Here is a 27,581-nt window from a genome sequence, read left to right as displayed (position 1 = left end):
TGAATAATGAGTAAAACACGTGTAGATAATCTAACGGCGCATACTTAAATAACAGATAATGGAAGTATTGGTGTGATGGTAAATCAGTGAAAACGAACCAACAATGACGGCTGCAGTGCAAACGAGAAAAACGATAGGAAATTGGAAGCCACTCAGTAGTCGTTTGCCATAGTCTTGGAGTGGCACGTTGAAAATATCCTCAGCGAGATGAATCAACGAACGGAGAGTTCTACGTGGTTTCGTTTTGAATCTCAACTCTATTTATTAAGTTATATATCTCTATTTAAGTTATATTCTATTTAAGTTATATCCTTTCGCGAACTATCAAAAGCCAACACACAGACAGTTTCTGTATCAATACCATAACAAATTCCTGAGCTCAATCTATCTGCCAGCCACCTATAGTGGGAATATTGGAGGAACTGCGATAGGTTAGTGTGGGGAGGATAGATGATGGAATAGAACCATTCGAATATTCAGCTGGAGTTATATGGAAAAGCCTAGAAAAAATTAAAGCTTGGGCATAGGAACCAGAGTTTGTACCAAGAATCACCTCAACTGTCCCTTTGTCTCGAATTCATCATATTATTGTCAAGAATGTCGGCGAAAGTTCATTAGAAAGAAAGGTAGTGTCGGGTTTGTCCAAAGAGAGCGTGATAGGACAGTTAATGTTCCCCTTATTTGTATACGACTTATCAGAGAAAATAAGGGACATTTTCAGAATATTCTCTGCTTGTATTATTCCTCCACGATTGTTAAATAAGTATCGTCAGAGTAGTCTAGACAAAATTACAACTTGGAGTACTGAATAATAAATGTGCATAAATACGGATGAAATATCTTCTAATATTCAATTTCTTTACTGACAAGGGTTTTTACTGGCAAATCGAAGAATAACAGAGATATGAAGTGAAATGAGCAAGAAGAACTTTTGCAGTAGGGGTGGACGGACTTCGATCAATTGGTAGAGTTCTGAAAATTGCTGCGAATCACGCACACGTACATTTGATGGGATCTGTTCTTCAGCACTGTTCAAATATTTGTAATTCTCATCAGGCCGACTTGAAGGAGAACGTAGAAAGCGTTTAGAGGTATTCTGATAAAACCAGTTTAGTCAGTACGAGAGTTTTCAGGAGACGCGGCCGTACGTGGAATACGCTAAAGAACTGCGACATTTTGTTGACTCAGGCTATACTATTTACTTAGCCCTCTTTTCAGTGACTGAAAAGAGGATTTAATAAATATTACATACTGACTGACTAGATGTCGCCTTCATTCAACAAATTTATGGTTATAGTGATGTTCTTCTCGCACATCGCTATTGCATAAATTTATGGAACGATTACTCAGAAAATCTGCAAAAGAGTTCTGCTTTGTCTACCATATATATCGCGTAACGAGCGTGAATACAAGATAATAGATGTTTGGGGTGCGTATTAGAGCATGAGGTCAGTTTTACCTCTTTCTATTCGCAAAATTGGAGAGGAAAGTAATGAGTAACAGGGAACAGGGACATACAAAAAAACCAAGAATTTTTCCATTTCCTTCAAATGGAAAAATACCTGATGAATGAAGGCAGAGTGATCAGAGTACGCTACAGGGCTTGTGAGACATGGGTAACAGAGCTACAATGAGAAATGTGTGAACTAAAACGACAGAAAAGCGATCTTGTTCAAATAAATTTATTTTTCATGAGAACGGTCGCGCTAATAGCAGAAAAAGGGTGAACAGTTCACTAAAAACCTAGAGGCAGAAGAAAGCTGATATGTATCTTAAACTTGAACAAATAGACTGCCACTCATTGACACCGATGCGAACTTAACTTTGAATTCTTCAGTGATAACTTCATTGAATTGTGCCTTTTCGCTTCTATAGAGAGCAGGATTTCCTATGTTTGTGAAACTAACGTCTACAAATGGTATTCAAGGTATATATTTGGAAATATTATTTTTTATAGTGCTTCGTTACAATTCTGGAATGTGCACGTTCATCACCGACTTACAGTCGAGTCTAAGGCATTTCTTCAGACTTCTCTTCTATCCCACTCGATATGCAACAATAATCGAACCTTCCCAATTTTGTATTATCGTCTGAATTTATGCATCTGAATTTATCGTCTGAATGCATGTGTGACAGAACTAAAATAGTTAAACTAGGCTTGAACTTCTACCTCAATGGTTTCCAATTTCAGAAGAGTGCTTTGCGCCCATGTGAGCGCGAGTCTGGCAGAGAAAGACAGAAGTGTTGCTGAATCGTGTTAAATCCCAGCTACGATGTATTAACGCCAGTATCTCGCGTGATTGTCTAGAATGATACTGGATTCGCATTGAGAAGGAGCGCGGTTCAGCTGTCCAGTGGACGACGTTACTTCGCGTAGTCTTCCTAACTTACAGGGACTATTGGGATGATCCCCAAGCAACTGTCACTCCGCTATTCCAGCCTAAGTGAGCTACTGGCTCTTACTCAAATGATTCCAAAGCCAGTGAGACGTTAAATTCTAACCTTCGATCTCCTTGTTTCACGATGACTTGCAGATTCCTACTACCTACGGAACCCCTCTTCCTCCCCCATCCTACTCCCCCACTTCCCACACACGCTCCATCCACCCAAAAAAATTACTTAATAAATGTGATGCTTCTCAGGATGAACGTATTTTTAACACGCATTTCTGGGAGAAAAATAGAACTATGTTTGCAAGTACAAAAAACGGGAAGGTTAGAGCTAGAAATATTGTCTATGTTGCTGTCTTTAGAGACGGTGTAGTAGTTCAGAAAAGAAATGGCCATAAGCTCTTTAAGGTATCCTCCGGCTTTCGGTTGAAGATATTTGGGGAATTCACAGACTCCCTACATCAGGATCGACGGGTGGGGATTTGTACCCTGCGAATACGACTCCAGTGTCGTAATTACTGCACCACGCCCACGGTTCAAATACTATATGGGTTTCTCTCTATCGCGCATGCGTCCCTTCGTAGTCTCTAACCTTGTTTTTCTCGCTGTTGGAAGGCGTGGCTGCACAAGTAAAACCAAAGGTCTGCTGCATTTCGCACATGTAGAAAATAAGGTGTGGTATGGTTAGCTTACAAGGGTTTTCCCGTTTTACGTGCACATGTTGCTAAAGATGATGAAGCAAATCTCCACCTCTTTTAAGGAGAAACGAAATATTTTAGGAGGCAACATCCACGCTACGGATGACGCAGTCGTCTTCGACTTTTTATCTTGCGTGTAGAAGGTCATTTCACTATTTTCTGTATTTAATTTAATCATACTATTGATCAGAATATCCGTCGCATTATGACGCAAAACTTGGTCCATGTACCGATCGTCAATTAAGGTCAGCATTGCGTTACGTAGACGGGATATCTCCATCTCGAAGTTTTAGATACGGACCTGTTGCATGGAAATGTAAGATTATGGTTCAAATGGCTCTGAGCACTATGGGACTTAACATCTCAGGTCATCAGTCTCCTATAACTTAGAACTACTTAAACCTAACTAACCTAAGGACATCACACACATCAATGTCCGAGGCAGGATTCGAACCAACAACCGTAGCGGTCGCGCGGTTCCAGACTGTAGCGCCTAGAACCGCTCGGCCTCCCCGGCCGGCGAAATGTAAGATTAAGATTAGCTTTTAGCCTCAGGCCAACAATGATTAGGGGAACAATCAACATGACATTGAAGCATATACCTGATGCACCTTATAAGTGCTTGAGAAGCTCTTTTCATTGGCAAATTACTTTCATGACCTAAGGAGTCATCAAAAAATGATAGACAAGCACATCTATGATAGCAGATATGAGGGCCTCAAAATATTCCATGGTATCGAGGTAAAGTTTTTACGTTGTGTATAAGAGCCAGATAACGACATGAAACATTGTCTTATATACTCGATGAAGTTTATATGGCACTCTTAGACTACGGGCTGTCTACGTCTTGAGAAATCTCCCGGTGCGACCCATTGGACTGGCGTAGTGCCAGAGTGCTAGCTAGCTAGCCTTGTACACTGGAACTGCTATTCTGTGTACCTGGTTGTTAGCAGAACCTCTGATGTCCGGTCCAAATGACTGCTGGTCTGTTGTTTCTTTGAAAAGAACAGCCCTTATCAGACCACAGAAATAATTTCCATGTTCAATAGTGTGAATTCCCACGGTAAACTAGGACACGAAGTACCTTCGCTGAGTAAATGGATTCGAAATTTAACTAATTTAATGTCTCGTAAAACGGCAAGTCTTCAAATGCAGTGCACATGTTGGTAACTCATTGGTAATGCAACTCCTAAAGATGAAGCGATCGGTCGTGATGAGAGAGGATCGGCTTTGTATGGATAAATAAGAGCTGTTTTCAGTGAAACACCTCCGAATTTGCTAAATTACTGGTTTAAATACCCTGTAACTGCAACAAGGAGATCTTCATTGAGGACAAAAGCATTGCTAGTTCGAGATATTAAGTAATTCCTGAATGCTGGAGGATAAGGCTATCGTGCTTCATTAATTAAAGCTTGTTTTATACTGTCATAGCTGAGCAGAAATGTACTATGATTACAGTAATGTTTTGATGCAACAATATATGACAGGCAATAAATATTCACCTTCGCGAAATGTGTGATAGTTTACTTTATTTGTTATTAAATTGTGGGAAAAAAGAGATGAATTGGTGGGAGAAAATGAAACTTTGTTCGATTATAGACGACGGAATGAAACCCCACAATCAAATTTCTCTGTATGTGAAACGGTGTGAAAACATTAATCAGACTTCCGATTTCGCGACGCAGTTGTGAATACAGTACAGCTTATCTGCAGTTTTAATACGTAAAACTCTTGCGAAATATGTCACTGCGTCGTTTTTAATTGCGTGGGACCACCATCAAAAAGGATCAACGAAGAATATTCAGGGAATTCAGAAATCGCCCTATCATATACCGACTGTTTCGTCAGGAGGGGAACATCGGGTGAAAAGTCAGAGACATGTGATTGTAAGCTTTCATGGAGTTACTGCTGATGAAATCCTCTCGGGCTTCCATCCGGGTGGCTGCGTTCAAATTCCGCGACATTTCGATGAGTATCATTCTCATCTTCTGGCGACGCTCGAGAAAGTTTGACCAAAAGTTACAGACGTTCAAAATGGTTCAAATGGCTCTGAGCACTATGGGACTTAACTGCTAAGGTCATCAGTCCCCTAGAACTTAGAACTAATTAAACCTAACTAACCTAAGAACATCACACATATCCATGCCCGAGGCAGGATTCGAACCTACGACCGTAGCGGTCGCGCGGTTCCAGACTGTAGCGCCTAGAAACGTTCGGCCACCCCGGCCGGCGTTACAGACGTTCTTTGGGAAACTTTGTGAGAGAGCTGACGCGCTCCTTGCGAAATAATGATGTAAATTATTGGGAAGCTATCCGGGGTGTACCTGAAAGTTATTGCATTGCATTTCTAGTACTAACGTAGGCAAGTAATCGCATCATACGCAGTATACATTTCCAGTTACAGGCATTCCACAGCTACTATGCGAATTTTTAGAACAACTCTGTAACATGCTCTACAATGTCACGCATTGTGGAGGTCTTCTTCCAACATTTCCAGCCTCTGTAGATTTCTGCACCGTGTGTAGATTGGAGAGAGGAACTAGAGTTTTCTGACGCAAGGTATCGACCAAAATTAGCAGGCTGCTATACACAACTACCAATGCACAGTTCCTGTTAGATTTAAGAGAAAACGTCCAGCTTCTGATGAAACTGATACTATGTTTCAGAACCTGAATATGTAATTTGTTAATACTGACTCAAAAGTAGATGCATACAGCGAATGTGCTGAATTTTATTTTTCTCTTTAGGGCGAGAGAGCTTTCGGCGCTACGCACTTTAGCGAGATGACTGGCGAAAGGTGAGGAGCCGTACTAACAACTTTCGCTTTTACTAAATGGAGAACCGGTAAGGGTCCTTACGGTCAGGAAGAGGATGCCTACCTGCAAGGAGCAGCGCTACTACGAAGAGCGAGCTGGCGGGGAACGTCATGCCGGCGTTGCACTAAGCACTACTGCGGTGGCTGGCGTGCTGCCGCCGCCTTTTTCTGAAACATGCTACGCGCCCGCTCGCTCGTCATTGGCCGGGACGGCGCGCCGGCGCTGGCTATTGGTTAGCGCTCGAGAGGTTACTAAGTGGGCCACCGGGGAAGCGCCAGTGAAAAGTCCGTCCCTGGAGGGTTTCAGAAAACCGAGCTCCGGCCTACGTCCGCGATGCGTAAAATTCATCGGCGAAAAAGAAAGGGGGGAAAAAACAACGCCGGCTCTTACACAAGGTGACTCCCGTTGGCGCAACTGGCTGTTTGAATAAAGCAAACTCTTTTCCGCTTCAGGACAGCTTCCTGGCTGGGTGTGATGGTCTATCGAGGAGGGAACAGCACTGGCCTCTTCGTAACCCGGACGAAATCTGCTACCTGACGAAACACGTTGCATAACTTCTCTTACTTCCGAACTAACTAGATAGCTGCTTAACTAATAGTGAATTGTAGCGAGTTCGGAAACGTGCTAATTGCGCCGTGGATCGAAAGTCAGCACCATGCATGATGGTTCGGAATAGTACCACTTGTGAGTACTTTGTTCGGGAGGTAACATTATTGGGTTGGTGCATGAGTTCCAAGCATTTTCCCGAAGTTTAATAAACCCAACAAATACGCACAACAGAGACTATAGCCATCACTAATATATTCTCCTTCACTATTTACAAGTCTACCAATGCGGGGTAACTTTTCGATTCTGTGACTGTAATCACATGGTTCTGACACGAAGAACTCAACGAGCCATTTTCGGAGCTCATTCCCATCCGGAAAGGAAGTTCCTCGAATGTTGTTCGGTAGACAGCGGAAAAGGTGAAATCTGAGGGCGCAAGATCAGATGAATAAGCTAGGTGCGGAATGAATTCCCAACCCAACTCCTGTATAGCTTTTTTTGCCAGTCTAGCAGAATGCGGGCGATATCGTGGAGAAGCAACACTTCACGCAATCTCCCTGGTCGTTGTTCTCGGACTGCGTCTACAAGACGGGGATGTTTACACCTCGGGGACGCAGTTTGTAGTACACTACACCGTCTCTGTTCCACCAGATGCATAACATTATCTTTTGTAGATGCGCACAGAGCTTCGTTTGAGCTCAACCATACCTTTTTTTTTCTTATGTTAGTATACGAGTAAAGACACTGTTTCTCACCATCAGTAACGATACAGCATAGGAATGATCGGTGTTGTTCACGAGCCAGTTGATGATTAGCAAGCAGAGATGCATATATGGCCATCCGCTGTGTTTTGTGATTTTGGCTTAGAGCATGTGGTAACCATACACCCGATTTTTTCGCCTTCCCCTCTGCATGAAAATGTTGCTCGATGGTGGAATTATCACAGTTCCATCACATTTGCCAGTTCTCGAGTACACTGACATGTCTCTTTGTCCATTAATGCGTTTAATCCACAAAGATGACTCAGCCTCGTGATGCCAATTGAGGAGCTACTCGGCTGCCCGCTGTGGTCGAGCGGTTCTAGGTGCTTCAGTCCAATTCAGTCCGGAAACGCGCTGCTGCTACGTCGAAGGTTCGAATCCTGCCTCGGGCATGGATGTGTGTGATGTCCTTAGGTTCGTTAGGTTTAAGTAGTTCTAAGTCTATGGGACTGATGACCTCAGATGTTAAGTCCCATAGTGGTTCAAATGGCTCTGAGCACTATGGGACGTAACATCTGTGGTCATCAGTCCGCTAGAACTTAGAACTACTTAAACCTAACTAACCTAAGGACATCACACACATCCATGCCCGAGGCAGTATTCGAACCTGCGATCGTAGCGGTCACGCGGTTCCAGACTGAAGCGCCTAGAACCGCACGGCCACACCGGACGGCTAAGTCCCATAGTGCTTAGAGCCATTTAAACCATGTTTAGACGAGCTACTTGACTGAACAGTAGCGGCTCAGGTCAAAGAAAACCATCATAACGACCGGGAGAGAGGTGTGCTGACCACACGCCCCTCCTGTCCACATCCTCAGCTCAGGATGACACGGCGGTCGGATGGTCCTGTTGGGCCACTTGTGACCTGAATACGGAGTGCTTTTATGTTCTTCATCACAACCCGAAGGTCTTCCTGAACTTGGAGAGTCACTAATGTTGAAACGATCCTACGTAAAACGAGAAACACATCTTGCTGTGCCCTGTCCAGTGCCATTATCCCCATACGAGGGACAAATGTTTCTCGCTGCCTCCACTGCTGTCACGCCTCTGCTGAACTCAGACAGAAGAATACGTTGGAAATTTTCCGATTTCTCCACTTGGAACGCCAATTTCTAGCGTTCACATCTCCACTCACTATCTCCCTACGATAAAATAACAATATGTAAACTCAAACAGCAACAGTGAACTGAAAATGAAAATGTCAATCGATAAATAAGCCCATAACAACCAAAATATCAACATGAAAAACGAAAACGCTTCGAACTGATGCACCAATCTAATATGTTTGATGACACTTCTACTTTCCTTATTAGGCGATACCCGCGGTGACTCGCAGTATTCTGTTTCTCCGCAGTGCCAGTACACAGAGTCGAGCGAGAAGGTATTAACGTAATAAGAGCGTAATGCAGAAAGTACATGAGTAGTAAATGCCACAGAATACATACTCGTAGAATTACGTACGGGTAATATTTTTTCTCTGACGATACATCTACAATTCCGCTCATACGATGTTGCAGTATGAATATACCAACATCAGTCTCATAAATACTGAAGAGTTAATCGTCAGAGCGAATAGTTGCTGAAGCGATAGGACAGCTACAGCTTAACTTCTCATCAGGGGATAGAATATTAGAGACGAAGCAGCAACTCGCCTGGAGAAAGATACGGACGAAAGTCAGCCGTAGCCGTATTCAAGAAACTATCCCAATATTTGTCTAAAGTAATTCAGAGGATCCACGGGAAACGTAAAACTGGATAGTTGCATAAGAATTCGAAGTGTCTACTTGACACTGAACATTTTTCGTTCACCTCATACGTTCACTCTAACACTATTGCAGGTCACTTCACTGATTAGTCTTTCAGTAGTTATAACTACAAAGTTATTCTAAGCTTTAAAATATTGAAGCTTGATAATACAAATGTTGTCGACCATAGGGCAAGCTAAGCCGTTAGTTCAAATGGTTCAAATGGCTCTGAGCACTATGGGACGTAACTGCTGAGGTCATCAGTCCCCTAGAACTTAGAACTACTTAAACCTAACTAACCTAAGGACATCACACACATCACCCGAGGCAGGATTCGAACCTGCGACCGTAGCGGTCGCGCAGTTCCAGACTGTAGTGCCTAGAACCGCTCGGCCACTCCGGCCGGCAAGCCGTTAGTGTTAGTTCTGCTTGCGTTAAGGACTGTTACATGCAGCTACAGTAGAACCTTCACATTCACCTCTGCAGGGTCTTATTGTATCATGTTAAACCTAGACCTCGAGCTTTGCTGTGTTCAGTGGCCTATGTTATCGCTACCACGTCATATGAGGTGAAACTGTAAAATGGTAACACCACTTATGGTACATTTATTGATATTAATGCAATCTGGTACCTGATATTGTAAGCTTTGCAATTTTTTGTGAGTACTGCATAGATACTTTTTTTTAAAATATATTCTCATCTGTTAGATAATTGTACGTGATATTACGTTGGAAGGTGCTGCAATAGATTAAAATAGAGCTCACCAGCGTGTTTTATAGATAATAACGCCGTGTCACCTCTAGTGTTTTTGTGATTATATATTGCAGCCTTTCCCCCTCCTTTTACATTTAAACATGGAGTTTGGTCGGAAATTTCTGTATAATGAGTCAATATGTAACACGTATCGTAACCTAGACAATGACTCAGATAACAGACTTATACACTGGACCATAACCTAGACCTCGAGCTACCCAGCACATGTCAGCAGATCGTTGAAAACACGTTATTATACGTGCCTCTACACTCGTGTATAGTAAAGTCACACAACATCGTTTTCATACTTTTAATTTTTATATATCAGACTTTATTAATGCAACGATAATAGTTTACCACTTTATGTATCTGGTAACAACGACCACAGCAGTGATATAAGATAGAGTAAAAATAGTTTTGTAATAACTATTTTTCGTATACATTTGGAAAATCAGGTGTATAAACCCTTTACTTTTGTGGATTTTTATATATATAAAAATATATCAAATTCTTTACATTCTATTTCGAAGCTATAATAGTATGTTGCAAAAGACTGCTGCCACCTGGTGGCCCCTCAAAACACAATGCATTCTGATGATTGCCTCATAAGTTTCCTATCAGATGTCAACAAGGGCACAACATGAAAGGACTTTATATATTTCTTATGTATTTTATTTGTGACTACTGTACACTTTTCGCACAGTTATTCTTTTATTGTATGACGAGACACTATACTATGGAATGTCGTCTCTATAAAGTATGTTTACTTTGAATTTGCATTCATTTTATGTTGGTTTAATGTTACAATTTTCCAGAAGTGTTACTTTATGTACGTTACGGCTGTGTTCACTTAGTGTGAGCAATCGACGAAATGGATTGGCCCAGTAAAATATTTTTCTATGCAAATGATCTGAAGATGGCGATTTAATTTCGCTAAAGCTAGTAGTCATTATGTATTTTTATGCGATCTGGGCTTATAATCTTCTGTAATAAATTAAACAAACGTGCTTTGAAGGCTATTGTATAACACTACAGATATTATGTTACCTACCTCACTATAACATACGCCATGTTTCATTTTAAAGTCGCAGGAAAATTACAGAAGTTCCAAGCTAAAAATTCCTACGTAATTCTAGCACTGCCTTTTTTTAGGACAATATTCAAGTTGTTGATGTTTCCATCCCCTTAGAAATACTCTCGTCCTGGACTGACTTCACTGGAATGCGGGCTATCAAACATTACAGTCAGACAACATAAACTTAAAAATACATAAAAATAAACTTTCAAGCTCGCTCCTTTTACCAAATATCGTAACAGCTGGTAGTACCCCTGATGCCTATAGTTGCTACAATGGAGATTTAAAGCTCAGGGTTCATCGGCATGCAAATAATCAAGTAACCAAAATAATTTCGTGGTTCCTGTAGCTGGACCTCTGTATATATTTCTATACGTTTTTCAATGTGACTGTGGTTACAGGACGACAGTTATCAAATCATGTATGCAGATTGGCTGCAACATATATGGGTTCATAAATTTCGCAGACTGTTTGGGTTTTCGTAATTTTTGATCTGTAGGGTCAAAATCATGCCCACAGCACACCAAGGCTGGAAGAAGTGATGCGGTGTATAAGGAATTGCATTACGTTTCGAGAGATCCTCGTCCAGCCATCCAGAGGTAGGTTGTCTGTGAATTCTCTAAAACTATTCAAGACAATGCTGGGAAGACTCCTTTAAAAGACCGCCGTCAATTTTCTGCTCCGTCCTTGTCCAAACAGAGTTTTAAGTACATCTTTAATGAGTTACCTTTGATGGGGCCATAAATCTCAATTTTCCTACTTCTTACAATCATGTATAGTAAACTGCAGACTACTTTTATTTATCGGTGAAATCAACGTTCATACTCGGCAATCAGTTGTGCGATGCTACATACCATTATTTCTCGTTTGTTCGTGTATCAGAGGAGTAAAAAATTTCTATTTTTTTAAAACCAACTGTGTGCATCTCTAATGTCTCATTTGGTTCTTATGTTAACAATTTTTTATTGCGTCCATAGCGACATGGTTTTAAGCTCTAAGCTTCGTTCCTTTTTGATTACATTTATAATTACAATACATTAAACGAGTATTGAAGTTTACAGATTACTGTACTCAATGTCTAACAAACCACTGATTATTTGTCATACATCATAAATTATTTGTTGTAAGTATAGAATTATTTGTTCAATGTTAGTTATTTAGAATTTTGTCTTTTGTACAGTTTGCTGACTGCAATGCTTTTATAAAAAAAAAAATTAACAGGGCGAGGTGACAATTTCTCTGGCAGACTACACAGACGGCACTGAAATCAATGAACTTGTATTTTTCTTGTATTTGTATATGTTGCGTAATAACGTAGGTTAATCCAGGTGTTAGCTCGATATGCTCAATATTTTTGTTTACATGATGTTTTGAAGTGGTCATGTTTTTACATTGTTCAAATGCGTAAAATATAGGACCACGCTATCATAAATTTCTTTCGTTTTGGTCAGTTTATTTCCAGCAAATCCACACAAAGTTGTGAAGGTCTATAAGTAGGTCGTATCATTTTCAGTAGTTAAGAAACACACCGCTGAATTCAAATATGTCGAACTTCTCTTGAAAATGACACATGTAAAAACACGCCCTGGAAAAAATGCCCAATATTATACAGAGCGATCAACTGTTATAGTAATGCGAAATAGCTAACGTTATCAGCATATCATACGAGAGAGTGCGGCACATTTTATATGATGAATTAACTATAAGAAAAATCTGAGAAAGACGGCTGCCGCATTAGTTTAATGTAACCAAAAGCGAATATGGGATAATGAATATATGAAAAGGGATTCTCCTTACTGACTATCCTGAAAAATGAAATTACCAATATGTAATACTGCCCATATCTTGCAAACCATACTTTGAAATGGAAATATTCCGTTTCACCGATAGAATGTACTCACTTGAAAGACGTATAACAAGGTATACTGAACTAAAAGGAGAATAAACAAAAAATAATTTTACATAAGAACCACAGTGTCGAGAATGTATTACCTCGCCTTGGTATTGTTAACGGCTGATGACGCAGCAAACTGAACAAAACATTAAAATGTGCGTGTTTGATTTACGATAATGGGTATTTATAGTAAAATAAAGCCGAAAAGTTGTACCAACCTTACAAGATATCGTAGCGGGGATCAGAGACGCATAAAAGATTAGTTGAATACGAATGAACGGGGAATTTGTCCTTGTCTTTGTTGAAGAAATTCATTTATGGACAGCCTACATCAATATGGCAGGACATAAATATGAACCGTGATCGTCCCCAACACGAGCTGAGTGCTTAAACCGTTGCGCCAACTTTTCCCGTGAAATGAGATACAAGCAACTCATACTCTTCGTGTAGTATTTACAAAACCTCTAAATAGACTTTCAGTTAGTGACAAGTTGTTTGATTTTCAATGTGTATCTCCTGCTTTGTTTAAAATGACTTCACAAATCTGAAGTGCACTACCTGATGCTCACGTTGAATTGTAGCCCTGTGTGCTGACGGTTCGGCTTACCGTATAAATGCACGGAGGGAAAAATCGCAACAACAACAAGGATTTGTGCGATATAAACGGAAGTTGATAGGCTTGTTTCGGCATCTAAAAGATGTCTATTCAAATTCCGCGCCAATAGCATAAGACTGGCAGTAGTAGCGCCACTATAAGAATGCAAATTAGGTCCGCTTTAAATACACGCTGCAACGGTCGCCAGCGCTAGTTACCTTTGAGATTGGACGTGGTGAATTGATGTTAGTCAAGAATGGCTTTAAGGCGACAAAGACGCCTTTGTTAACACCTCACTGAGTTTGAACGAGGTCGTGCAATAGGGCTACGAGAAACTGGATGTTCCTTCAGCGATATTGCAGAAAGACTTAAGAGGAATGTAGCTACTGTACATGATGGCTGGCAGTGGTGGCCACAGGAATGTACGGTCGCTACTATCGAGCGGCAAGACCATTGTGTTCAGCGTGTAGTTCTGGCGCATCGTACTGCATCTGCAGCAGTGATCTGAGCAGCAGTTGACACTACAGTAATAGAACGAACTGTTACAAATCGGTTTCTTAAAAGACAATTCCGAGCCAGACGCCTTGTAGCATGCATTCCACTGACCCCAAACCACCGCCATTTGCGACTTCAGTAGTGTCAAGCGAGCGCTCATTGGAGGGCAGGGTGAAGGTCTGTGTTTTCTGCTGAGCGCTGGTCTGCCTCGGTATCAGTGATGGCCGTGTGTCGGTTAGAAGGAGGCCAGTTAAGGGCCTGCAGCCAACCTGTCTGTGTGCTAGATACACTGAACGTACACCTCGAGTTATGGTCTGAGGCGCAATTTAGTACGACAGCAGGAGCACTCCTGTGTTTATCCCACACCCCTGGCTGCATCAGTCTGGTGATTTGTCCTGTTCTGTTACCATTCATGAGCAGCATTTCAGGGGGTGTTTTCCAACAGGACAACTCTTGCCCACATACCACTGTTGTAAGCCAACATGCTCTACGGAGTGTCGACATGTTGCCTTGGCCTCCTCGATCACAAGATCTATCTCCAATCGAGCACATATGGTACATCATCGGACGACATCTCCAGTGTCATCCACAACCAGCATTAACCGTCCCTGTATTGACCGACCAAGTGCAAGAGGTATGGTACACCATCCCACAAACTGACATCCGGCACCTGTACGACACAATGCATACACGTTTGCATTCTTGCATTAAATATTCTGGCGGTTACACTGGTTATTAATGTGACAGCATTTCACATTTGCAATGGCTTAATCGTGCTTACATTAACCTACGACCAAGCAATGGTAATCACGTACGTTACCTACTTTACATTATTTATATTTTGATGTTGCGATTTTACTTCCTCACTGTACTTCCTTTGGGTCGGTTAGAAGTAGAGGCTCTAAGAACAAATTTACAAGCAGAGTTCGGTTGTTGGAGCAGTTTTGTCACAAAAACAGCTAGCCAATCTTTCCAGAAAAGTCCATAAATCTCCATGTTTCCTTATAAGCAGTTGTTTAAACGACACTTCAGTCATGAAAGTGGGTAAAAATGCGTGTCCAATTTAATGAAGTTTGGCATACGTCATGCACGGCTATTTTTTGATTATGAAACGTCCCTTCGGAAAAATTTATGAATGATTGTGCTGATAAACCTCTTATATTATTTGATTTTCAAACAGCTGAGCAGAACAGAACGTACTCAGACATTTCGCTCTTTACCTATTCTGATCAACACTAAACTGACACACAATATTTTTAGCGCAACGCAATCTGACTTTCAATAATCTCTACAAAAGAATGGCCCTGACTAACAATAACCTATACCTTTCATGAATCACTTACCTCACAAAAATCTTCGTTACTCGAACTACTGCAATACAGGTAGTGCCAATACTGCCAGCTAAATAAAAGATTCTAACTACTGAAGGCACTAACCACTGATAGGCATAGTTAGCAAATGAAAGATTTTGATAGAGAACAAACAATGTATTTACCTTAATAGTGTTCAAAAGTATATATATATATATATATATATATATATATATATATATATATATATATATATATATATATATATCAGTTCATGACATCCAGTCTTACAAATTTACTCTTTTTGGCGGACACACGTCCAGATCCTCCGCTCTTAAAATTCTGCCATCTCTCTCCCCACATCCACCACTGCTGGCGGCTCACCTCCAACTGCGCAACGCTACGCGTTGTTCACATCTAACTGCCCAACACTACAATAGCAAATAATGCAACAATGCCGACCAGCCTCAGACTGCACACAGCACAATCAGTGATTTTCATACAGAGCGCTACGTGGCGTTACCAACATAAAAACCTAAACAGCCTACTTACAACATGATAATCGATTTTATGTTTACAGATGTATTTCTTCTAACAATAAGCACACGTTTCTGTAAACACATGCTACGTGTCTCGAAATGACGATATACCTTGAGTGAGAGGTGTAGTACATGAAATAATGTAGAAGTCATTAAGCTCACGCAACTCCCTGATATTCCAAGAAGAAAGAATTTGTTATTATTTGTGTCGCTCACTCCAGCCTAGTTGGAGCTCTCTCCCTCGAGGTTCGCTGGACAATGGCGCTGGGAGAAGTGCACTGACCCAGTTGAGGCGCGCGGCTGGAAGGAGAGCGAGTGTATCTTTCCGCTTAACGAGACTTTCAACATTAGCCTTAGCAAGCATTGAACTGGTTTATCGTCAGTGTGTCAGCTGTGTCTCACAACCGCAGAATGACGCTCAAACAATGCTGCGAAAGTCTATACTATTCACTAAGAAATGGCAACACTATTTCTTAGTACTTTTCACCTTGCCGGCCGAAGTGGCCGTGCGGTTAAAGGCGCTGCAGTCTGGAACCGCAAGACCGCTACGGTCGCAGGTTCGAATCCTGCCTCGGGCATGGATGTTTGTGATGTCCTTAGGTTAGTTAGGTTTAACTAGTTCTAAGTTCTAGGGGACTAATGACCTCAGCAGTTGAGTCCCATAGTGCTCAGAGCCATTTTTGAACTTTTCACCTTGCCGACAGGAAAATCTGCCCCGTCGGCATAGAGGTCATTAAGAGTCGGAGTACTAGCTCATACTGAACAAGGCTAGGAGTAGGGAACGCTCGTGACCTTGTTCGAGAATAGAATTACGTAAGCATAGATCTGTTTTTAATGGCCCCTCCGCTAGATGTTTTATACCAAAATGAAACTAGCTGTCTTCCTGTCATTGTAAAAAAGAGTTTGCTGTCTTTAACACCGTGAATGAAATTCCCCACTAACAAGCGAAACTCCCCATTGCAATCCCCTCACATCTAGTGGTAAGATGGGCCAGTGGATAGTCCGTCGAAAACTGAACACAGATCAAGCATGAAAACAGGAAAACAAAAGCAAAATCGAAACAGTGAACAGTCCAAGATCAAGATCTCCAACATCGAGCGAAATTATGATCTGTATGTCCTGTCATTGACGTGTCTGTTCGCTGTATTCAAAGTTTGCAACAGCAAGGTGTAGGGAAGGGACCTCCAGACGTACGTACCTCCTATTTGTTCAACATGAGTACCACCTGTTATGGCTCTTGCGCTCTAAAAAAATGGCTCTGAGAACTATGGGACTCAACTGCTGTGGTCATCAGTCCCCTAGAACTTAGAACTACTTAAACCTAACTAACCTAAGGACATCACACACACCCACGCCCGAGCCAGGATTCGAACCTGCGACCGTAGCAGCAGCGCGGCTCCGGACTGGAGCGCCTAGAACCGCACGGCCACCACGGCCGGCTCTTGCGTTCTACATCTACATCTACATCTACATCCATATTCCGCAAGCCACCTGACGGTGTGTGGCGGAGGGTACCTTGAGTACCTCTACCGGTTCTCCCTTCTATTCCAGTCACGTATTGTTCGTGGAAAGGATTGTCGGTATGCTTCTGTGTGGGCTCTAATCTCTCTGATTTTATCCTCATGGTCTCTTCGCGAGATATACGTAGGACGGAGCAATATACTGCTTGACTCTTCGGTGAAGGTATGTTCTCGAAACTACAACAAAAGCCCGTACCGAGCTACTGAGCGTCTCTCCTGCAGATTCTTCCACTGGAGTTTATCTATCATCTCCGTAACGCTTTCGCGATTACTAAATGATCCTGTAACGAAGCGCGCTGCTCTCCGTTGGATCTTCTCTATCTCTTCTATCAACCCTATCTGGTACGGATCCCACACTGCTGAGCAGTATTCAAGCAGTGGGCGAACAAGCGTACTGTAACCTACTTCCTTTGTTTTCGTATTGCATTTCCTTAGGATTCTTCCAATGAATCTCAGTCTGGCATCTGCTTTACCGACTATCAACTTTATATGCTCACTCCATTTTAAATCACTCCTAATGCGCACTCCCAGATAATTTATGGAATTAACTGCTTCCAGTTGCTGACCTGCTATATTGCAGCTAAATGATAAGGGATCTTTCTTTCTATGTATTCGCAGCACATTACACTTGTCTACATTGAGATTCAATTGCCATTCCCTGCACTATGCGTCAATTCGCTGCAGATCCTCCTGCATTTCAGTACAATTTTCCAATGTTACAACCTCTCGATATACCACAGCATCATCCGCAAAAAGCCTCAGTGAACTTCCGATGTCATCCACAAGGTCATTTATGTATATTGTGAATAGCAACGGTCCTACGACACTCCCCTGCGGCACACCTGAAATCACTCTTACTTCGGAAGACTTCTCTCCATTGAGAATGACATGCTGCGTTCTGTTATCTAGGAACTCTTCAATCCAATCACACAATTGGTCTGATAGTCCATATGCTCTTACTTTGTTCATTAAACGACTGTGGGGAACTGTATCGAACGCCTTGCGGAAGTCAAGAAACACGGCATCTACCTGGGAACCCGTGCCTATGGCCCTCTGAGTCTCGTGGACGAATAGCGCGAGCTGGGTTTCACACGACCGTCTTTTTCGAAACCCATGCTGATTCCTACAGAGTAGATTTTTAGTCTCCAGAAAAGTCATTATACTCGAACATAATACGTGTTCCAAAATTCGACAGCTGATCGACGTTAGAGATATAGGTCTATAGTTCTGCACATCTGTTCGACGTCCCTTCTTGAAAACGGGGATGACCTGCGCCCTTTTCCAATTCTTTGGAACGCTACGCTCTTCTAGAGACCTACGGTACACCGCTGCAAGAAGGGGGGCAAGTTCCTTCGCGTACTCTGTGCAAAATCGAACTGGTATCCCATTAGATCCAGCGGCCTTTCCTCTTTTGAGCGATTTTAATTGTATCTCTATCCCTCTGTCGTCTATTTCGATACCTACCATTTTGTCATCTGTTCGATAATCTAGAGAAGGAACTACAGTGCAGTCTTCCTCTGTGAAACAGCTTTGGAAAAAGACATTTAGTATTTCGGCCTTTAGTCTGTCATCCTCTGTTTCAGTACCATTTTGGTCACAGAGTGTCTGGACATTTTGTTTTGATCCACCTACCGCTTTGACATAAGACCAAAATTTCTTAGGATTTTCTGCCAAATCAGTACTTCCGTTCTGGAAGTTCTGACTCTTGATTTCCTTTGTTGTAACATAGTTCACGACCGTTTATTTATTGTTTTCATTTCTATGAGAGGTCTATGCTGCATCTAGCCTGCTCTCACTGTTCATCACATTTACTTGCGACAGTAATATATTCTTATCGCATGACTCATATTCTGTAACCTTTGCTCAGTATGACTACTGCGAAGACTACAAAAGCAGAACAGACACATCAATGACCGGACGAACGCTCATAACTTTGCGAAAATAAAAAAAAAGTGGCGCTCGGAAGGTTTGAACACGGCTCTCCCGCCTTGGTGTCCATAGAACCATGACGCCAAGATCCGTTGTCTCCGATCGATGTTGCACAACTTGGGCTTGTACCGTTCACTGTTTAGATTTTGCGTCTTTTTTTCACAGATCAGTACACCTTCTTCCTTGTTTTCATGCTTGATCTGTGTTCAGTTTTTTGACAGACTATCCACTGGGCCATTTTATCACTAAATCTGAGGGGGGTGCTTAAGCTACTTACAGTTGGTCGTCGGTATCAGTAAAACATCTCTATCTTCGGTTTTATTTTTGTCGAATACTGACATTTTTTCAAGTACTACAATGGTCAGATTACCACACACAAATTTCCGTATTAAGTGAAAAAAGTTTTTTGTATATTTTTATAGTACACAAGGATATTATTTCCTACTTCTAACTTAGGCCCCATAGCTGGAGAGGAGGTTGCTAAAAACGATATTGCGGTTGAGTTTGGCCAGGATGTTGACAGTTCTAATGTTGAGTGTGGAGGAAATTATCGCGGCTAGTATTTCTACCAGCTAGTGGAAAAGAGGAAGTCTCGAACACTTCATAATAACCAGAACACGCCAAAGTCCTGAGTTAAATCCTATGCCTCTACTCAGTACGTTACTGCGTAAAAGCGTGTGATATTATTTCATATAATCCACAAAATTTCTAGAGTTCAGCCGTAACCACACATTGTGATTCACTAATATTTCAACTGTATATTGTTCAGCCATCTCCGGAGCGAGCTTAAGGTGTTATATGTTCATGTTCACAATTATTTGTGCATTAAATTAACTACAATCCTTCAATTTTTACCAAATTAATAAATGAAGAAAATACACTAGAAAAAACCAGTCCAAGTATTAGTTCCGTAGCAATCACGACATCAAAATAGTAAGAAATAGACAGACTACTTTCATCTGAAAATTAAAGAAACGGTTCGCCCACAGCTTAAAATATCTGTTACTAATGTGCATTCTACTTTATTTAGTGGGCGCTAGGCTGCTATCCGCTAAACCTGTAGTCAGTATACAAAGACGAAACATTTTTATTTTTAACCCGAAGTAAGGCATCGTGTTCAACAGCTTGGACTCACATGTTCAAAAAACCGTGCAAGTGTCAATAATTGTTTTAGCATGTGTGTGTGATACAGGTAATACAACAAATAATTCTGCACTTCAGATTACTAAATTTCTTCTCAGACCAAGCATTCTGTGCGTTGGCCATTAAATTTGTACTCTCGAATGTTTGGTAGAAGTGACATGAGTTATCCCACTTGTAAAGAACTACTGCCTATAGGCGCAGATTCATATTTAGTGGTAGATGCAGAATATATAAAATATTTGATTGACTAGATTTCACCTACAGGCATTTTTTGGAATGTGTCTTAAGGTGTCCGACTGTGCAAATCACAACATTTTTTGAGGAAGCTTTTGATATACACTGAGTAAATGGTTCACTATATATTTGATTGATAGGAAGCAAAAGTCGATTTAAACAGGTCATTCAGCTCTCATGGCGAACGTTCTTCTATGTGCGAACAAATTGATAGTGGTGTTCCACAGGGTTCAATTCTATGACCACTATTGTTCTTGCTAAATATAAACTGATAAAGCAGCAATATTGCTCATTCCTGGCAATAATACCTGTTACTAATGTGCATGCTACTTTATTTAGTGGGCGCTAGGCTGCTATCCGCTAAAGCTGTAGTCGGTATACAAAGACGAAACATTTTTATTTTTAACCCGAAGTAAGGCATCATGTTCAACAGCTTAGACTCACATGTTCAAAAAACCGTGCAAGTGTCAAGAAGAAGTGGCAGTAAATGATACATTTAAAAATATGATTCACTGGTTTTCGGTAAATGGTGTATCACTTAACTTAGAAAACACAAATTCATTCAATTTTGTACAAGACAAAATATGTCAGCATCAATAACCATACAGCATGGATGAAAGACACAATGTAAAACTGATTATTCGGAATTCCTTAATGTGTTTAGTGATCAGAGATCTTGAAGTAGAGCTCATATTACAAAAATCCTCAAACGCTTGATTTCAGACATATTTTCCCTATATGTAATTGCTGTCTTGAATGATTAAAGCACTAGGAAATAAGTTTACTGTAGAGACTTCTATTCATTGATGTCTTATGGCATATTTTTTGTGTAATTCGAAATATAGACACAAATTATTCATTGCACAGAAACGTGCTCCAACCTCAGGCAGGCAAGAGTTCAAAAATTAGCTCTACTAATAGGAATCTCACAATACAATTACTCTCTTATAAAGTTTGTTGTGTTGTGAAAATTACAATGGCGCTCATAAATATAAGACTACGTACAAAAATAGCTCCCACTATCTACAACTAGTACTTACTCTTGTATAGAAGGGAACGAAGAATGAACCCATAAAAATTCGAGTTAAAGGTGCTGGCAGGCAATGAAACTCTTAAAAATAATTTGAATTTTTTCTACTTGATACCTCCTTCTACTCCATATACATATTTCTGGATAAATATTACGTAAATGTTATTAGACTACAATTATGAACTTTTTATGTAAATAAAAATTTAAAAGAAATACGGTAATGTAGAGGTTGATTATGTAGCCATTGTCTCACAAAGGAAAATCTTATTTGTAAACCGACTGACACATTCCACATAACAGCGAGTTTTCACGAATATGATCCACAGCACATGCAAATAATTAAGTTAACTATTAGCTAAAACCAATTCCAACGCAAAAGGCAACGTTTGCTTTGAAATTTTCAGCTTCCTATTTCCTTCCCATTCTATAGGCAGATATATACTTCCGTGCTGGAGCATACGTCCGGGCTGAATGGAAGCTTCAAGGACACAACTCCGAGCACCGCTCTCCGTCTCGCCGCGTCGGCTCAGAAAGCGCGACCGAGAAAGGAGCCCCAGGGATTTAAGCTGCGTCCCAGATACCACCGGTCGTTGTCCAGAAACACGAGTCGACTTACCGGAAAGTAACAATACAAGTGATGGAAACGCAATCTCTCCCTGTAGTGTCCGTTATAGAAAACAATGAGACATTTACGTTGAGGAAAATATGCCTTCAGACTCCAGGGAATGACTGGTAATGTGTCGCAGAAGCCAAAATGAGTAATTTAGAAGTAGATATCTTTGGAGTACTGAAGCAACTTAAATCACTCAATAAAAAAGTCTTCCGGTCCAGCCAGCCGCTGTGGCCGAGCGGCTCTAGGCATTTCAGTCTGGAGCCGCGCGACCGCTACGGTCGCAGGTTCGAATCCTACCTCGGGCATGGATGTGTGTGATGTCATTAGGTTAGTTAGGTTTAAGTAGCTCTAAGTTCTAAGGGACTGATGACCTCAGAAGTTAAGTCCCATAGTACTCAGAGCCATTTGAAGCGTTTGAATCTTCCGGTCCAGATTGTATATTAGTTAGGTTCCTTTCAGAGTACCTGATGCCATAGCTCTATACTTAACAATCAAATACAACCGCCCACTAGATGGAAGATCCGTACCCAAAGGCGGGAAAGTTCTGCAGGTCGCACCAATAATCAAGCAAAGCAATAGGAGTTCTTTCTCGGGCCTGTGTCCCTCTCCAACGCGGGGTCAGTTTGTTATGACGGATTTGGCAGTGTTAATCTCAGAGGGTGGCCGGATGCCCTTTCTGCCGCCACCCCGAACCCCCCAGGACGGAAGTAGTGTACCCCAGCTGTCTGCGTCTAGTGTAAGTCAGGAAATAGTGCGAACGTTTTCAAATGTCTGTGAGTCGTGTAACTGAGGCGGAACTTGGAGACCAGCCCGGTATTCACCTAGCGGGATGTGGAAAACCGCCTAAAAACCACATCCAGACTGGCCGGCATACCGGCCCTCGTCGTTAATCCGTTGGGCAGATTCGATCCGGGGCCGGCGCGCCTACCCGAGTCCAGGAAGCAGCGCATTAGCGTTCTAGAAAAGCAATAGGAGTAACCCACTAAATTACTGGCCCACATCATTAACGTCGATATGCAGCAGAATTCTGGAATATATATTGTGTTCGAACATTATGACTTACCTCGAAGAGAACGGTCTATTGACACATGGTCAATACGGATTTATAAAACACCGTAACATTCTTCTCGTGAAACACAAATAGCTCTTTGCTTACACAAAGTGTTGAGTGCTATTGACAAGTGTTTTCAAATTGGTACCTTATTACACGGTACGTCACAAGCGGCTTGTAATCAAATTGTGTGCTTATGGAATATTGTCTCAGTTATGCGACTGGATTCGTGATTTCCTGTTAGAGTAACTGTCGTAGTAACTGACGGAAATTCATCGAATAAAACAGAAGTGATTTGGGGCGTTCCCCAAGGTAGTGTTATAGGCCCACTATCTATAGAGACGGTTTAGGAGACAGTCTCAGCAGCCGTCTTAGGTTGTTTTTCAAATGATGCTGTCGTTTATCGTCTAATAAACTCATCAGAAGAAGAAAACAAATTGCAAAACGATTTAGAAAAGATATCTGTATGGTGCGAAATTGGCAATAGACCCTATATAATGAAAAGTGTGAGGTCATCCACATGGTGCTAAAAGGAATATGTTTAACGGTTTTGCGATAAATCAATCAAATCTAAAGACTGTAAATTCAACTAAATCCTTAGGAATTACTATTATGGCAATTTAAATTGGAACGAAAACATAACAATGTTGTGGGTAAGGCGAACCAAAGACAGCGTCTTATTGGTAGAACACTTAGAAGATGCAACAAATCTGCTTAAGAGACTGCCTACACTATGCTTGTCCGTCCTCGTTTGGAGTACTACTGCGCGGTGGGGGATCCTTACTAGATAGGATTAACAGCGTACATCGAGAAAGTTCAGAGAAGGGCAGTACATCTTGTATTATCGATAAATAGGGGAGATAGTGTCAAGGACATGATACAGGATTTGTGGTGGACACCATTAAAACAAAGGCGTTTCTCGTTGCGGTGCGACTTACTCACGAAATTGCAATCACCAACTTCCTCCTCCGAATGCGAAAATATTTTATTGACACCGACCTACATAGGGAAAAACTACCATCAGAATAACATAAGGAAAATCAGAGCTTGCACGGAAAGATATGGGTGCTCGTTTTTTCCGCGGGCTGTTCGAGAGTGGAATAATGGTGATTTATTGTGAAAGTGTTTCGATGAACCCTCTGCCAGGCCTTAAGTGTGATTTGCAGATTGGCCATGTAGATCATGACATCTACGACAAACTCAGTGCAACGTTAGATATACCAGAAAAAGTCATTTTAGTCGAGTAATTCATGTTTTTTCTCCTTTTGGAATTACAGGCGCTGTCATAAGATTTTAAACTGCTTTCGGTTATTCTGCCTTGAAGTGGCGTCAAGATTTTGCTACATTTCGACAAGCTGACTTGTTGCGATCCTCTTGATGACGGTGCTACAAGATAAAATACACGAGAGCAGTTCAGTATCACAGATATCTTAACAGTTACGCTTTATCGATATAGAGGCACACTCAGAACCCTTCTAATCCGATAATATTTACGTTTACAATGTAATAATAATTACGTGTGTGTCAGTAGCCGCGTGCAAGTCACAAACTTTTATCTTCTGGTTCAACAAAGGAACACAAGAAGCAGAAATTTTAGGTCCTCCTCTTTTAAAAAATTATCGGATACACAAATGTGATTTTGACATAGCGTATATAAATATAATTTGTTTTTTGGTTATGAACAATACAAAAGAGCATTCTAATGCTTTGTATGTGGCGCGTAAAACATGCTAACACAGGGAAGTCCATTAAATGACAGCCTACTTGCTTTTCTGATCGCCACCTACGATAGTACCGTGGATATGCGGACAATGAGTACTAACAAGCAAATTCAAATGCGCTGGACAGTTTTACCTAGGTCTAACGTTGGCCTCTACTGTTTCCTCCGTCCGACATCCGATTTACTCGTCGTCCGGTACGCTAGAACTGGAGCGAGTGCGCTAGTCGAGTACTCCGGCTTAATAGTATGTCATCACTTCACCAAATGCGCCGATCTACTCTAAACTACACTATCTGACAAAACAAGCGAAGCACCCAGAACTGGAGGAGGAAACGAAATAAAACTTCTCGCGCTGAGTGGGTATGTGATGTCACTTCAGTTATTACCACACAATCAAAAAAAGTTTTGCATCACCTCGGATCCGAGAGTTCCGGAACCTGTACAGAAAATTGAAATAGATATCAACACAAACATCATTTCCGCCCTATTTATTGCTCATGAAAACCATACATTGCATGTTGCACCACCATACAGCGAGACCTTCAGAGGTGGTGGTCCAGACTGCTGTGCACACTGGTACCTCTAATACCCAGTAGCACGTCCTCTTGCATTGATGCCTGCCTGTATTCGTCGTGGCATACTATCCACAAGTTCATCAAGGCACTGTTGGTCCAGATTGTCCCACTCCTCAACGGCTAATCGGCGTCGATCCCTCAGAGTGGTTGGTGGGTCACGTCGTCCATAAACGGCCTTTTTCAATCTATCCCAGGCATGTTCGATAGGGTTCATGTCTGGAGAACATGCTGGCCACTCTAGTCGAGCGATGTCGTTATCCTGATGGAAGTCATTAGCAAGATGTGCACGATGGGGGCGCCAATTGTCGGCCATGAAGACGAATACCTCGCCAATGTGTTGCCGATATGGTTACACTATCGGTCGGAGGATGGGATTCACCAGCGGCGTACGTCGGCTCCACCCCAAAACAGCAGGGAACCTCCACCTTGCTGCACTCGCTGGACAGTGTGTCTAAGGCGTTCAACCTGACCCGGTTGCCTACAAACACGTCTCCGACGATTGTCTGGTTGAAGGCATATGCGACATTCATCAGTCAAGAAAATGTGATGCCAATCCTGAGCGGTCGATTCGGAATGGTTTTGGGCCCATCTGTACCGCGCTGCATAGTGTCGTGGTTGCAAAGATGGATCTCGCCATGGACGTCGGGAATGAAGCTGCGCATCGTGCAGCCTATTGCGCACAGTTTCAGTCGTAACACGACGTCCTGTGGCTGCACGAAAAGCATTATTCAACATGGTGGCGTTTCTGTCAGGGTTCCTCCGAGCCATAATCCGTAGGTAGCGGTCATCCAGCGCAGTAGTAGCCCTTGAGCGGCCTCAGAGAGGCATGTAATCGACAGTTCCTGTCTCTCTGTATCTCCTCCATGTCCGAACAACATCGATTTGGTTCACTCCAAGACGCCGGCCGGTGTGGCCGTGCGGTTAAAGGCGCTTCAGTCTGGAACCGCGTGACTGCTACGGTCGCAGGTTCGAATCCTGCCTCGGGCATGGATGTGTGTGATGTCCTTAGGTTAGTTAGGTTTAATTAGTTCTAAGTTCTAGGCGACTGATGACCTCAGAAGTTAAGTCGCATAGTGCTCAGAGCCATTTGAACCATTTCACTCCAAGACGCCTGGACACGTCCCTTGTTGGGAGCCCTACCTGGCATAAAGTAACAATACGGACCCAATCGAACTGCGGTATTGACCGTCTCGGCATGGTTGAACTACAGACAACGCGAGCCGTGTACCTCCTTCCTGGTGGAATGACAAACTGATTGGCTGTCGGACCCCCTCCGTCTAATAGGCGCTGCTCATGCACGGTTGTTTACATCTTTAGGCGGGTTTAGTGACATTTCTGAACAGTCAAAGGGACTATGTCTGTGATACAATATCCGCAGTCAACGAGCCGGAAAAAGAGCTCAGATTCGTCTATCAAAAGCTACCTAAGCTTCAGACCATGCTCACCGTGCTTCATTTTGAATATTCTATCACCATTTCACGCAACTGGCTTTGTCTTAAGCGTTTGAAACTCTTTTTTCCCAAAAATCGTCCTTGAATATTGAACACACTTTGTTCTTACACTTAGAAATTGTGGAACTGACGTTTGTGCAAATTTTGCACCTAAATTTTGTGAATTTTGGCAGAGTAAAATTAACAATGAAATCGTTTTGCTTCCTTGACCTTCTTACTACGAGAGTACTATGCTTATAAGTGTTAAGTTGCCCGCCCGGTTAGCCGTGCGGTCTAACTCACTGTTTTCCGGACACGAAGGCGTGCCGGTCCCCGGCACGAATCGGCTCGGCGAATTTGTGTCGAGGTCCGGTGTGCCGGCCAATCTGTGGATGGACTTTAAGGCGGTTTTCCGCCTGCCTCGGCGTATGTGGGCTAGTTCCCCTTATTCCGCCTCAGTTACACTATGCCGGCGAATGCTGCGCAAACACTTTCTTTCTCCACGTACGCGTGCACCATAATTACTCTACCAAGCAAACATTGGGGTTACACTCGTCTGCTGAGAGACGTTCCCGGGGGTGGGATGGGGGGGGAGGGGAGGGGAAGGGGAGCGAGACGGATGGGATAAGTGTTGCGGAGGTAATCCCCATGACTGTTAATATATTTATCCTACTGTGAGAACACTTTTTTGTCTGTCCATGCTCACACATTGAAGCTTC

General features: G+C 42.1%; 1 protein-coding gene across 1 annotated transcript in view; it reads right to left on the bottom strand.

The window, feature by feature from the left end:
- LOC124555002 (protein obstructor-E-like) overlaps positions 1–6,056 on the bottom strand; it is an 88,038-nt gene extending 81,982 nt beyond the window's left edge. Inside the window, exon 1 of the mRNA XM_047128745.1 lies at positions 5,968–6,056. Coding sequence (XP_046984701.1) covers positions 5,968–6,016 — 49 coding nt within the window. The 5' untranslated portion in view covers positions 6,017–6,056. The remainder of the gene's footprint in view (positions 1–5,967) is intronic.
- Between the last annotated feature and the right edge of the window lie 21,525 nt (positions 6,057–27,581).

This window comes from Schistocerca americana, chromosome X, assembly GCF_021461395.2.
Source record: "Schistocerca americana isolate TAMUIC-IGC-003095 chromosome X, iqSchAmer2.1, whole genome shotgun sequence".
NCBI lineage: Eukaryota > Metazoa > Arthropoda > Insecta > Orthoptera > Acrididae > Schistocerca > Schistocerca americana.
This window is presented reverse-complemented; position numbering and strand designations above follow the sequence as displayed.